Genomic DNA, 15,577 nt, shown 5'->3' with positions numbered 1-15,577 from the left:
ACATGCGAGCTGTGGGCATATTGCATCAAATTTTATCAGGTGCTGGCCTTAGCTGTGAATTTTGTAGTTAGTAGGTTGCACTCATTGTTGATAAGGGCATGGGCTTAACTACTTATCCATTTTACGTAATAAATCAGATGGTTGGAAACGGTTTTTGGTAAAACCCATCAATCTATCCCTTTCAGCTTGCAAGATGGTTATTATGTACGATACAGACTTTCCGGGACAGGATTCTGCATACATCAATCAACCTGGAACTTACTACTATGCTTTGCGGCAGTGTATGACTTACAATTGCATCGGGATGATTTGCCTAAAATATTCAGGTGAGAAAAAATCATCTTAGAATTTGTAAAATCAACATAAAATGTGCATATAGACAAAAAAAGTCAATATATCATTAAAAGTAGAAAACTGTTTAATCAACATTTAAACTTCCCGCTGTTGTTGTTATTCACAGACAAATGTTGGTTGAAGCTCAATTCGCAACTCACGTCAGGAAGCATAACCAAAGACTCGGTCGACCTTCTTTACTGGTACACTTTTTGCGAATAGGTCAACCATGGAAATTTGAGCCTTTTCTTCTACAGGATTCGCATCAACACTGCAAGACTAACTGCTGCTCTTGATACTTCCCTTCAAATATCAGCGAGTTGTGTATTACCAGAATAAGATTTTCAATAAATGAAAAATATTTGATTTGATTTTCTTGTTTAGACCCTCTTCTGTCACCTCCCGTTATTTTATATATTCATCTCATTACAGTCAATGCCGAGATTGAACTTTACATTCTGTGCTTAATTATCTTTTAATTTTCTCTTTTATTTCCACGACGGATGATAATTACTCTAATTCATTCATTTATTGTCTCACATAAAAAAGAAAGGAAAATTGAGCTAGAAATGGGCTTTCACAGTACTGAGTAAATCCCCAGTGCCAAGTTGTATATCCAACCTTGATTCGTAGTCCTGGCTTCATTGGTGACCAAGCTGACATCAAGTCTTATATTCTTTCTTTTCAAGGTATCTCGATCTTTACCAGCTGCATGAAAACAACAGATCATATAAAGAATAGCAAATAACATATAAAAAAGGGCCAGACTTTGAAATTAAAGGATAAAAAGGCAGTCTACTTTATTGACTCCGGGAGCCTTGCCTATGGGTAAGAGATAAATGTCCTTAAGACTGATATCAACTTGTGAAGGGAGGCTGTCGTGTCTCATGCTATAAACAATAGGTGAGGGAACAATGCTGGGCGAAGTGTAGTACTACCAGGGAAACCATGAAAACTCAGCGTCTCCATTCCAGGTTGGGAACCTGGTATGGTTCTGGTCTATCAGCTTCACTCTGCCTATCATGGGGTCCGAGCGCTAGGACCTTTTGTCCTCTAATGACACAGGTTGGTAAATGAATACATATCATTTATTCCAACGACTATACAATTTCTTTATACTAGCGTCAACATTAAGGCAAAATATTCTTAAAGCTCTAGCTATTGTCCCACCTTCATACTAGTGATAACTCTCTTAAGGAAGTGAAAAATATTCCTGGAACTATCATAAATTAATCAATTTTGTTTCAAGAATGTTTATGATGACGAATACTTAAAAGCTGGTTTTTCTATCTTTGAAAGAAATTGCTCTCGTCAGATTTGAGATTAATATATTAAAAATAAATAATTCATCTGTGTCCTGAAGTTGACTTCATTAGAAATTACTCATGTGAATAATTTTTGAAATTTATGATTAGTCAGTAAATAATCTGGCTGAAAGGAGTTGGCTCTTTTGCTCGCTCGGAATTGCAATTGACAGCGACTTCTTTATCATCAACCTATATACAACGTCTGTCTCTCTCTCAGTCCATCTCCTTTGACACAGGCACTACATGTGTGTTCATTTGCATCTAGACAAATGCACATAAGACCAGCTGGCATTCAAACTTTCAGGTCAACTAAGTTATGCCACAAATACAAATCCTGTAGTACTAGATTAGCATACCAGTAATGTGTTCTTAGCACAGATTAATTAATAAAATAATACCCTTGCAAAATTGATGCTTTCATGACTCATACGACCCACAGCTACAAAACCTGGTGTGTAACATCTTTGTGACTAGATTCGTATATTATTGGTAATACAGGTAATTATAGTTCAGTCAATCTAGACAAAAACAGATGCAGTCAAGCACAAGTTGGTAGAGTAGCCATTTACGGGTTTATGATCCTTGCCCATTTCCAAATAACATAACAAACGTTAACCATTATTCAAATAGTGGATCCATGTGATATAAGACGGAGGACAGAACGACAGACGAAGAGAGAGAGAGAGAGAGAGAGAGAGAGAGAGAGAGAGAGAGGAGAGAGTGAATACAGCTGCTTATAGACACTGAAAAAGAAGGATATTTCCGTCTGAATAATATTAATATGAATAGTCAGTTCCAACAATATTTAAGGTTTTTTTTATATAGACAATAATACAATTTAAAACAGTACGATATGATAATATTTAATAATAATTGTTTTCCAAAATATATACGATAAGATATTTCTTAAACCAGAAGGTCTCGAATATATCCATCAGATAAACAACTAAACAGGAATAAAAGCTTTCTCTCGGTCTCTCTCTCTCTCTCATCTCCTCTCTCTCTTCCTCTCTCTCTCCGCTCCTCTCTCTCTCTCTCCGTCTCATTCTCTTTCTCGATCTCTCTCTCCCTCTCTCACTCTCTCTCTCTCACTCGTCTCTCTCTCCTCTCTCTTCTCTCATCTCTCTCCTTCTCTCTCTCTCTATCTCTCTCTCTCTCTCTCTCTCTCTCTCTCTCTCTCTCTCTCTCTAAACTATTTGCATTTCTTTCGTTGCCTTCCCTCGTACTCTATGGACTGTTATTACTTCAATATATATATATATATATATATATATATATATAATATTATGTATATATATCATTATATATATATAGTATATATATATATATATATATATATCATTCGAGCTACAAATGTCCTTTAATATCTAATTCGCTTTTCCTCGGAATTGATATATTTTCATATATGTACCGAGGGGGAATTTTTTAGTTGATAATAATTTCGTACCCCCATGGGATCGAACCACCGTCCAGTTGGACGGGGAACGAAATCAGGATCGGACAGTGATGCTACCGAAACGGCTATCAGAGAGGCTAAAAGGTTTATATCGATTCTGACCATTACAAATCAACGCCGATCTCGTTGTATTTGTAATTAGAATCGATATGGAACCCCCTCCACTATGCTAGCCGATTCGAGCATTTGACCCACGCAGCCTTGTTATGAATATTTATCACATCACCGTGATTCATATAAATCATTCGTTATGAATATTTATCACATCACCGTGATTCATATACATGCATTAAGCTACGAATGTCCTTTAATATCCAATCCGAAGGTGAGTTTTTAGTTGATAATAATTACTGACTCGGCTAAGAAGTCGGTAATGTCACTGAAGTCCTGATTTCTCCTCTGTCTGCTGGTTCGAAACTGCGATAGGACGAAATTATTATCAACTAAAAATTTCCCCTATGGTTAACATATATGAAACTATATTAATTCCGAGGTAAAGCGAACCCTATAATTCTTATTCCTTTTTACCCAATGAGCATCTCGATTTCAGAAAATTGCCTCTGCATATGTAAGTGATTACATAATGAAAATATGGAATGTTATTCCATATATATATAAAAGACTAAAACTAAAGAGGTCAACCAGATTGCTTGCAGGAATGTGATCAGACCAGAGATGACATATACAATAAAGTAGGCCGTCACCTGTAGTCATTCATTTGTTTTGAAACATTAGTCCAAGCTCCCTGCTTGAGACAACTACCGCGACCTATAATTCAAATGGCCTACGTGATTAGTAATGTGTCTCATTTTGTATGTATGTTCATATGTTCGAGCTACTGTCTGCTTCCTTTATGATTTGTAACCAAGATGGTAGTCAGAATAGAGTTAGCCATCATCATTGGCAGACCTGTACCTCTTTACCTAAGCTTTATCATGTAGAACAGAACAGAATAGAATTAGCCATCATCATTGGCAGAAGCGATCAAGCTATCGTCATTAGAAGACCTGTACAATCCTACCTGATCTTCACCATGTAATCTCAGAGAATATAAGTATTTTTATACTTCGTGTTTTCTACTAAGAACCTCACATCAGAAAGAAATCATCATGAGTTTAACACATCGTCGTCATAACCAAAGAAGATAATACCGACTTCGTAAGTGATCTACAAACCCCAAGAAGTGCAATACCAACCGACTTAGCGTAAGATTATCGCAAGTCTAACATTACCTCATAGGGCGCCTTATTATACGAGGCAACGGCCCTAATACATAAACGTGTGGTGAACGCTGTTTCCGGGAACGCCTTCCAGTACTATAAGAATTCTTTCTGCCAAATGAAGCCTTCCCCGGATACTATCTAGTCTGGGTTCCGATCAAAATCCCGAAGCTTAAAATCCCGAATGTCAAAATCCCTAAACTTAAAATCTAGGCCATGCACTGAACCCGTAAGCAAATCATTTGTCTCTGTGGTCTTTTCCTGCCAAGTCTGAAGAAACATCAACTCCCAAAATACGTTCCATGAAAAAAAAAAAAAAAAAAAAAAAAAGATAGTAGAATGATGTTGTTATTGAGAAGGTATTGAGTTAGACCGAGTTGCGTGACCTTTAATTGCATTCAACTACGAAAACCGTGTTTTATTCACAAAGCAAAAATTAAAGGTATATTGCATATACATTCAGGGGAATGGACAAGTAACAGAACTCTACTTTTTTTTACTTCAAGAATTACGTCAATGTATTCAGAAAATATCATCACGTAATATTTTGACTACAACACTACTGCTCGTACTGTATATCGGGGATTAGAATTGTTCGAATGACGATAAAGTTCCACCCTTCGCGCGCCGACCCGCATCGCTCCCTAGCGATGAAAATGGTGTATTCAAATGTAGTCTTGTGTGTGGTGTGTGTGGCAGTTTGCAAAAGGAGAGTAAACGATGTGTAAAATACAAGTTATTTTGTTTTTGCTCGAAGCAATTGTGTTGCATAATTTCCTTACTGAAGACGTTTCTTATACGGTCTGGAAGAACATTCTATAATGAAAAGCCAATTTTGGATTAAAAGAGACCCACCCTGTCAATCTGATCACGTTATTCGAGGAAAAGAAATCGATGCTCAGAGGTTCATCTGTGGTGAAAAGAGAAATGAAAGGAGCTCAAAAGTATTGAAAGAGAATTGAGGGATGCTTAAAATTGTTGAAATGGAACCGAAAGACGTTTAAGAGTATTGTTTAATTCTTTTGATTAGAGAGAAGGTATCATTAGGCCGTGCACAGCAGATTGATTCTTTTAATTCAAAGAGGTAAACTGTCTTTAAATAGTTTTACATTTTAGTGCATGCATGACACTTTAAGAAGTGTAGTCCAATTAAATAACAAGTTGCAAATTCGAATTGCACATATCGCTAGGCATCCTACTTCAACAGAGTGTAGTATTTCTACAGTTGTTAATAAGAATGGAAGTGATGAATATTCCCGTAGAGATATTTATGTTTAGTGTGAGCAGCTGTTTACTAGAGGTAAGTTCACCTCATCAGTGGGTCGAAGACAGACACATCAAAGTGGAAAGCATTTGATGACTATTTTATCTTATCATCGAGATCATATTCCTCCTCTTTGTCTTCATCCTTCTTCATCATTAAATTACAGTTTCTTTTTAGCATTTTTATGAAATTTCAGGACCATACTATTACGTAGCCTCCTTCTGATGACTAATTCTGTTCGATGGTTTTGGCTTTGGTGGTTCACTAGCGACTGCAGAATGTCAAGGAAGTTCATTTATTTGGAAAAGCAGCACAATTGGGATCTGCCAATCCTACTTGGTCAAAGATAAGAATGGAAGAGATGGTATGCCTAAATGTGGCATCAATCTTTATGAGTTCGGCACATTTTTGCTCTGTCAAAAGACTCATCTAGACTTGCCCAACCGCCGAGAAGTTCCAGTTTGATGTCATTAGATGCCTACCAAAGCAGTGAATTAAGAACGTAGCAGATGTCGACAGTGGAGGAGCAGGGCAACCTTTTGACTATGAACTGCTGAAATTCGGATAGTAGACACCTGGGGTAATAGCTTTTTTATTTAGAAAAATTCATATAATGAAATATGTCCACATATCTATATATCTGTTTGTTAAATGGTTGTATGAGAATGATTTCTTAAGATGAGACACTGCTTAGTCAGGTATTCCTAGAAAGTACTTAGCACCTGGCTTTGCAACAAGGTATGAGTTACAGTCTTGCTGTAAAACTTATCCTATTAAGTATCCATAAAAGTTCAAAATATATATTGTCAGTACACAAAGGAACTTCTTTTATAAAAGGATATAGATTCTTTGAACTCTAATTCTAAAGGAAATGTTATCACTATAACATGAAGGTGAAGCAACAAATATTCTTGCTTTCTAATCAGAAAACTATCGCATACATCTTATGGCGCCAAGAGCTCAACACTTTCGTTGCTGTGTGAAGCAACAGCTTCTGTAACAGACCATGCAAGTCAAATTCTATATATTCTTATATGTTGTTGCTTTCGTAATGCATATCATCCTCTCTCTAACTGTATGAAGTGTTGTAAAATTGTTTGCAATATTTTCAGACTCCTTATTTAGCTTAGAATTAGTTTGTTTTAATAATGTATGCCAGATTTCGCATAATATAACTTAAAAGTTATGATAACATAGAATGTGAAAAGAAAAAGAATTAGTATTGTCTGTTCGAAGCAGGAAGATATCTGTCACCGCTTGGGGCCACGTGGTTCAAATTTATTTATTTATTTTTTTTTTTACATTCTTGCAATGCTCGTACTTGTTTAACACTTGTTGTTGTCGAGTAATCACATGGAAGGATTGCACCATCTTTCGCAAGCATAAAACGTTTCACATACCACTGATGCCTTTCATTTCATATAAGTAGTTAGAGATGTTTTTGTATTGAAAACTATCTAATATTACTAGTAAATTAACTCTTATGTCTCTCGATTTGTCAAAAGAGAATTTGCAGACTCGTAAGTAGCTTAAATTTTGATATGGAAAGTATGTGACGTCACTCAAGGAAATAGCGAAACTTCATTTCATTTGAGAAGATTCTATAATCATATCTTTTACTTTAAAAGACTTTTATTGCCTTAAATCATGTAAAAATAAATGTTAGTTATGACTGTAATCTCGCTTTCTTTCTACTTATTGTTTTGAAAGAGAATTTTCACGAGACTAGCTGAACAAGGGGTCCAAAACGATTTGAGCCCATGAGGCCTTTATGTCTCACCCATACGAGAGAGATTCTTGATCATTCGGAACTTTGAACTTGGGTTGTAAAGAGATCATCTCTTCCTCCCTCTCTCTCCTGCGCCATTTTTGATTTTACATTAAAGTAAAGGTTTTATACTTAGGAATTGGCAACTCGTAAATTTTAAATATCGTATTTCTTAGAGTTATTTAGCATCATCACTTAGAGCTTATTGTGGAATCTGAACAAACATTGTACAAGTGTGTAACGGGGCCTTTTCTTTTTTAAATGTTGTGAATGGTGAAGTTTTGGAGCTAGCTGCAGCAGAAAAACATAATTGGTATCAAGGTAATGTGTTATTACAATGTTAAAATTGCAACTTTAAAAAATATTTAAAAGTGTAGTGAAACTTTAAAGGTTTAGTAAAACTATTTAATTTTTTACCCATTACAAATTTTGATGTTCTGTGTTTGTTTTTTGTGCATCTATCCATTTTTCTTCTTGAAGTGTTTGTGTTTTTATTTTATTCTATAATTAATGCTTTCTTTTTGTAATTTTGGTATTTTCCACATTTTTCTGTGTTTTCATTTGCATTCACAATTTGATTAACTTGACTGTTTTCATTAATTAATTTTTGCATATTTAATTGAATTTAACGCATGTAAATTAATTTGCATTTACTTCGAATTTTAATAAAGTTTTAATGTTGTTTACCACTTGTGAATTAATTTCCAAATTTTAGTTATTGCCTAACACTTTTGAATTTCGATTGAATTAATTTTCTTGATTTTTGTGATAAATTAATTTTGCTAAATTTTTACATTTAATTTTACTTAATTAATTAAAGAATTAATTAAACTATTTTTTCGTTTTCAAGTAACAGTAAATTTCCCTGAGATTGTGAATTTCACCTATAAATTTTGTGTTTGATAATAAATTTTTGTATTTAAAATTTTTATAAGTGTTTTCTTTTTCACCAGTATATTTAATTTTGTTTAGGTAGAAACATAGAGTGGTAGCTGAGCTACTTTCCTTCAATTCAATTGAAGTGAATTAGAAACAGGGAGGTACTTAGACTTTTAAAATCAGGGAAATACTTAGACTTTTAAAATCAGGGAAATACTTAGACTTTTAAAGCTGTTGATGGAGTGATGCCCTTTAATTAATTTAATTACATATAAGATTACCTCACACCTGTTTTGATGAACTTAGTCTGATTTTATGCAATACTGGTAAGTTGTTCAAGGGATCACTGTTTTCTTTAGAGTATTCAGTCGTATTTTACCTGGGATGAAGGTTCAGGTATCTGGCTGTGGTGAGGTAATATTTAATGATTGGTAAGTGTAGTAACCAGATACTTGGCACTTCCTCACAATATGTAAACAAGAAAATGTCTGCTTGTTTATTTGTATGAACGCTATACAAATCCATATTCTGCCTGTTTTAATGAACTTAGTCTGATTTTATGCAATACTGGTAAGTTGTTTAAGGGATCATGGTTGCATTTAGAGTATTCAGTCGTATTTTACGTTGAAGGTCCAGGTGTCTGGCTGTGGTGAGGTAATGTTTAATGATTGGTAAGTGTAGTAACCGGATACTTGGCACTTCCTTACAATATGTAAACGAGAAAATGTCTACTTGTATATTTGTATGAACGCTATACAAATCCATATTTTTTGGCTGATTTTGATGGGATTTTAAATATAAGTCAATATGAAACCAGGAAAGGTCATGGTGAAAACAGAATAAAATTGGATGATTGGTTGTGTAAAGGGGCTTGTGTGGGAAGGGGATGAAATGTAGAAATTACCGAAAACAACAGATGTTAGCATCTAAACCTTAGTTTTCTAAGTCGCTGAGAAGAATAGTGACACTCCTGATGCCTGTAAGTCCAAGTTCAGACTCAATGGGGAGGGGAATGAGAGGGGGGTGGGAAGGGGGTAGCATGAAAAAATAACAGACAACGACAGATATTAGTGTCTAAGCCATAGCTTTTGATTTTGCTGAGATGAATAGTGACATTCCCGAAGCCCTTTAAGTCCAAGTTCAGTCCCGATCGGGGGAGAAAAGGGGTGGGAAGGTAGTGACACCTAGTAATACTTGAGAGAGAGCGAGAGAGAAAGAGAGCACAGAGCATCACTGACTAGTGATAATATAAATTGGGTAAAGATTCATCAGGGGAAGTCAGGCAACATTCTTTATTTATATCTTTTTTCATCGGTAAAATACAAGGTTACAACAGTTCACGTTAAACAGCAATCGATAAGGAACAGATTTGACTCTCAATTTTCAATTTAAACACAAATTAAAGGGTAGAAAAACGCTAGAATATGCGAAAAGATTATGAACGAGTCTGGATATTATATATTTCTTTCAAGCAGAAAGAGTTCCGTATATGTAACTTATGTTTGTAAAGATACGTCAAATCGAGCATCAAGTGTAATGATGTCACTATAAAATTATCAGGCAGAATAAGAACGCTGGTCGTCAGTCTTTAAGCATTAGGGGGTTTTCAATGTGACTCTAGGACCGTGAGGAAAGCAGGTTATGAACGTGCCTTTTTCGTTTGGAGGATTCTTGCTACTTTTTTTTTTTTTTTTTTTATCATATGAGGGAGCGAGCCAGCGGCTGGCAGTTCGGACAGGTCCCACTAGTGTCAGGAACCAGATTCCAAACCGTAATTGAAGGAATGTCCTATAACGGCGGTTTCACACTGGATGACTTCAAAGTTTACAACGGAGGTTGTGCCAGTAAGTATAAATTCCTCACAATTTGCACTAAAAACTATTATGCTATGCATTTCAGTCTATAAAAAATTGATCTAGTTTGGATTTACATCATTATGGTTTGAATCATCTCCATCCTTTGCGTTATCCGGAAGCATTTTCGCGATGTTTATATTAATGACAGGTAATGAGACCTCTTGTTTTTAATTTGATAGTTTGGAAAACAACTCAGATATATTTGAGAAACTACGAAGTAAAGCGAGGAATAGATGGTTCTGATTCAATTAAGGCTTTGGAAATCGTTACCACATTTGAAATTTACATGTCTATGTTTTTTCAGAGCGCCCAAGGGAACCGATTTTCAACAACAGAATCTGAAGTAGGGCTGCGATCCACTCGTGTAATTACTCTCCACACAAACACACATTTGTAAAAAAAGGATTTACACTTAAAATAGATGTCTTCTAAGCATATTATGTCCTCGTGGAATATCCGAGCGTGTAATACAACTGGATATGTCGCCAACACTTTTAAATCTAAAACGTCTAGTTCTGCTACATCGAGGATTTAGGGACCCTAGTTCTGACTGCATAGAATTGAACAGAATGTTGTGATTTATAAATTTTTACTTATTTAGTTTTTTTTTCAGTTAACAGTCGATATCATTTAAGACTAAGGTTTCAGTGATAATTAATCAGCTCTCAAATAAACAAAGCTTACTATACTACAGTAATCCAAAGAGGCAAGTTCTTTTTATTGAATAAGTTCATTCCTCTCAGGGCATACTCGGTTCGGTGATTCTCTCTCTCTCTCTCTCTCTCTCTCTCTCTCTCTCTCTCTCTCTCTCTCTCTCTCCTTCCATTTTCGCTTATTCCATACTTCTATTTCAAGAGGCTGATAATTCCTGATTTCTTAAATTCAGGCTCCACTTTTTCTCCTTTTTTCCTTCATGCCTGGGCTGTATAGTGCACAAATGTTCTTCAAAAGATTTTTACAGCAGTTTCACGACTCCGTCATTTTTAGTTTCTGGAAGAAAGGCTAAAGAAACTAAATTATTTCTCTTTGCTATTTTGGTTTTCACCTGACATTGGTAAGCGTCAGTTCATACATAGACGGAATTCTCATTTTGCTGATATCTAATCAATTTACAGGAAAATCGCTCGAATATTTCAGTTCAAGCGGATCTGATTAATAGCCACCGGCAAAACGCCTAATAGGAATTGATGTAAAGAATTTCTGTGCATGTTCGTCTAAGGAGACGATAAGCTTTTGTTACCAGTCTCTTAACTGTAATTGTCAATTGGTCGTTTCTGACAACGCACATAAGGCATTACTTTGAACAGATGGAAATAACGATGCAACGAGCCAGCCGACAATAACAAAAGAAAGTAATAATAGTTTCACGGTAAACGATGGTGCTGGAATCATTTGGTTAGTGAATTACTCTGTACATGGCATACTGTCCCGAAGTTCTCCTTGCTTGTCTTATTGATGTCTTTTGTTGGTTTATGAAGGACATTAATATGCCGGATCTATAAGAAAAAAAACTTTCTTTACCTTGTAAACCCTTGCATATTCTTTTAACTTATGTCCTTTTATACTCAAAAGTTAAAAACTCAGGATTTCATAACAGTCCCTTGGGTAGCAAAATAAACCAGATTTTTCTGGAAAGGGGCTGACTATCAACCAATCAAGAAAATCTTTAGCTGTGACTGGCTCGGGTCTCCTGTGTGTCTAGACTCGTGTCTCTGAATAGAATATAAAAGTTCGTGCTACCAGAAAAAAGAAGTTTTGTTAAGAAACATGAATTCTTTGGTCACGCATGCAAAAAACAAACGGATGTCCTTTTATCATACAGATATAATATTTCTTATGTGTTTGTAGATATTCCATGCAGGTAAAAATCGCTGGAATGTTAAGTCTTAGTCGCCTACACCGAAAAACCTTAGGCACGTAAGTATTTAGGTTCCAACTTCCTTTATGACCTTTGTGCCCGACAGACCGGGCTGGGTAAACTTTCACGTCGGACAATTATATTGTACATTTCATGGCATACTTCTTACATAACAAAATTGTTTCATTGCAAAAATCAGCATTCCAATTGTAATAGTGTCATAGTTACTACAAAATAAGCATACGAGTATTTTTTTTTTCTTTAGTCATTTTCTCAAAACTGTTTTTCCAAAAATAAATTCTCATAGCTCCAAGAAGACTGATCCAAATTTGCAATTAGCAGAAACTGATTTTTGAGTGACACTTTCTTTTCTTTTTGGCATTTTAATTTCAGAAAATGAGGTCAAAATATTTTTGAAATGCAATAAAATTATTATTTGAAGAATAAAGGGTAAAAATTTGAAGCAAATACTTAAGCACTAACTTTATAACAGGGCCTTATGGCATCAACGCTGTCTCTTCTTTTCAAGAAGAGACACAGCTAAGGGCCTGCCGCTTGTGGTATGTGCTTATGTCTTTCTGAGATACAGCTCGGTTTTAAAGTGGTATGTTATTAAGAAACAAGGCCTGTACGCTCTGCAATTAACATAGAAAATCATCTTTAGTCGCCGCCATTGCTGACTTGAAAAGTCTTGCAAGGAAACCTAGAAAATAGGCGGCTTTTCGCCTTCACTCCACAAACTGACTGAGAGACTGACCAGGCGATCCGTAGGTGTGGTCGTTCATGTTGACGGGACGTCTTAGCGGAGAGGCGCTGCTCCAGTAGAAGTCGGTGTCGGAGGTCAAGTTCTTCCAGCCACAGGAACCTCTGGTGAAGATGCAAGCGCCCGCTCGCACGACAACCGCGTCAGGTATACCTAAAAAGGACACGGCTCTGTTGACAATCATCTTCATTAAGGATAGTGTTACGGTTATCACTAAACAAATAAGCTTGCTCTTGTTCCAGTCACCTAAAGGATTATCTCTAATAATAAAATCCGAGTGGATTTTGTAAGCCCTCCCCCGGGTGACAGTAGAGGAGATGTGACACAGCCACCCTTCCCATGCAAACCTGTCTGTCCGCCCCGGGTGTTGGCGGGTTAGGTAGTGGAACAGGAGGTTAGGAGAGAAACCCACCCAACTCTTGCAAACCTGTTTGTCAGCCCCTGGTGGGGAGACAGCAGCGCCGAGTTCCAGCTCGCATAGAACGTGCCAACAAGCTCAAACCTATGAATATTTAATCAATAAGGAAATATTCACCTGAGGAGCAACATCATCATGGATGAAAATGTTTTTCAGACTATCACAAGAGAAAATCATTTCCTTCGTTCCAATCTCCCAAAGGCCAGCCCAAATGAATATACGAACAGTAATTGCAAGAATTTGAAACAGCCAGTATTTTACTACATATAATTAACTATTTTTTTAGACATCCAGAAACTAAGATCAAATTCATCAATATTCAGAAAAGACTAAATTTATCACTTAACGGTATTACATGAGTAATGCAAAATATTAGATACACATCTACAAATGATGTCACCCGCATAATTTGTTCCTTTATCTAGTGTCAGTCATTCGAAGTACTAGTCCACTGAATATCTAACAGTTAAGAAAGATCCGGAAAATATTAATGATTTTGCATAACACGTGTTACTGTGAATAGTATCTTTATATATATATATGCCGAAGCCCATGTAATCGGGCAATAATAACAATGCAAACGCCCCAACATTGCAGGTGCTTTCATTTTTCATCAGCTTTACACACCTTGACTCCCCGTATTCGGTAAAATTGCGTTACAGTCCTTTCATAATTTAGTATCTGGGAACTGGCGATCTAGTGATGACAAAACGGCTGGAATTTAGAGTTCCTAAATATAGATTATTTTTAAAAAAATTACCTCTGCTGTCTTACTGGAGTGCGTAATTAAAAATAATTGTGTATCTGATAAATGAGTGATTAACTGGTTTCAAAAAACAGTATGGATAGCCCTGTTGTTAGCGCACTCTCCTCATCAGCATAAGGTTTCGGGATCGATTCGTGTGCGAGCCATAAACCTCAGTCACGTTCCATGGAATCCGAATGTGAAGCTTTTGACCTGAGCAATGACAAGTATCTAGTATTTAGTGGTCAACTGCGGTGAATCACAAGCCGGTAACTGAAAGGCAGTGGGATAGAAACTACATCCCAAAAACTTGTTCAGAAACGGGATGGTCGACTCATTCTGGAGCCACCCTTCATAAAGGAAAAGGAGTATAAAGGGAAATAAACACATCTCAGTCGAATAAACATAAAATCCTTCCATTCAAGGAGGATCATCACTTACTGGGACAGTTTCCCTCAAAAATGCTGACGTCATCTATGGCAACGGTTCCTCTGCTTTTGTCAGATCCCCACACGCCCTCAAACACGACCTGCAACGTGGAAATTATTCTTTGAGAAACTGTTTTTCAACCATTTATTGTGGAAAAAAAAAGCAGAATTATGATACGAAACATTTTTAGAATGCCTGTTAGTTTAAAGGATGGACTTGCAAATGTTGGAAAACATTTTAACACCAGGTTTAAATATGTTGAATATTTTAAATCATTGAAAGCATATGAAAAAAATGAGTAAATTTTTTTAAAAATCTGCAATACATATGATAATTTGTGAAATCTTTGAAGCAAATTTACCAGCAGATTCGTGCAAGTTTTGATGTGAAGTTTTGTGTGTTCTGCCTGTAAACATTAACTAATGTAACTCACAGACCATAAACTCTAAATAACCACCTTTCTACTACTACTACTAATACTACTAATATCATTATTGTCAAAATCAGAAATATGCGTTCCTACGGATAAGTCTGATACAAAAACATTGTGGAAAAATCGCCCATCATACTTAACAATATCGAGTTCAGAAAACGTAAAAGAGCGTTCATCTGAGGGAAGCTCTGGAAGAACTCCCAGTCAAACCTAGGTCTCATTCCGTAGAACAAAAACCCCTTTGCCCTCCTTGCAAGCACAAGAAGGAGGTCACTCTGCTGAAAATTAAGCCTTGAGCTTCAACCAAATTCCCGGGAGGAGTGCCCCTAATAATGAGTTTGATTTGTTTTAGTAGTGAAAAAAAAGAAAAAATAGACACAGAATATTGCTCTTTTCTCCCAAGATTTCTGAAAGGCACTCAGAATGGGTCTCCTCCTGGGCTTTACTCAGGAATTCAGGGGCAAAGGTTTCACTGAGGTCCCGTTCTGGAGAGTTTCCTAGTGATATTCAGAGGCTGGAAAAGCGATGATGTACTTTTATGCCATTGAAATCAGACTGTGTTGAATTTGATAAAATAATTTTTTTTATTGAATTCGAGATGGGTTTAAAGAGAATATCATACAAAGCAGGTACTGGACTTTTCCCGGTCCCATCACTGTCAACAGATGCTAATGCAGGAGAGGAAATAAAGACTTAGAACCCTATCCTTAAACCAGCTTAACCAGGTCAGTTGAGTTTCAGCTGAGTGGACCGAGCTTGGAGGCTTCACCAGTCCTCTTATTCTTATTAAGAACTTCCCATACTTACAGCTGCCTTTTAGCAAATGGCTGAGCTCGAATTCGGAAGGT

General features: G+C 36.3%; 1 protein-coding gene and 1 pseudogene across 1 annotated transcript in view; one reads left to right on the top strand and one right to left on the bottom strand.

Moving 5' to 3' along the window:
- The window catches only part of LOC135225473 (uncharacterized), a 9,660-nt gene extending 9,000 nt beyond the window's left edge, over positions 1-660 (top strand). Inside the window, exons 6-7 of the mRNA XM_064264779.1 lie at positions 186-326; positions 461-660. Coding sequence (XP_064120849.1) covers positions 186-326; positions 461-555 — 236 coding nt within the window. The 3' untranslated portion in view covers positions 556-660. The remainder of the gene's footprint in view (positions 1-185; positions 327-460) is intronic.
- Positions 661-12,669: 12,009 nt separating this feature from the next.
- Positions 12,670-15,577, bottom strand: part of LOC135225332 (MAM and LDL-receptor class A domain-containing protein 1-like) — a 29,501-nt pseudogene continuing 26,593 nt past the window's right edge.

The sequence above is a fragment of the Macrobrachium nipponense genome, chromosome 13, assembly GCF_015104395.2.
Source record: "Macrobrachium nipponense isolate FS-2020 chromosome 13, ASM1510439v2, whole genome shotgun sequence".
Taxonomy (NCBI): domain Eukaryota; kingdom Metazoa; phylum Arthropoda; class Malacostraca; order Decapoda; family Palaemonidae; genus Macrobrachium; species Macrobrachium nipponense.
The sequence above is the reverse complement of the archived record's forward strand: the minus strand, read 5'-3'. Positions and strand labels throughout refer to the sequence as shown.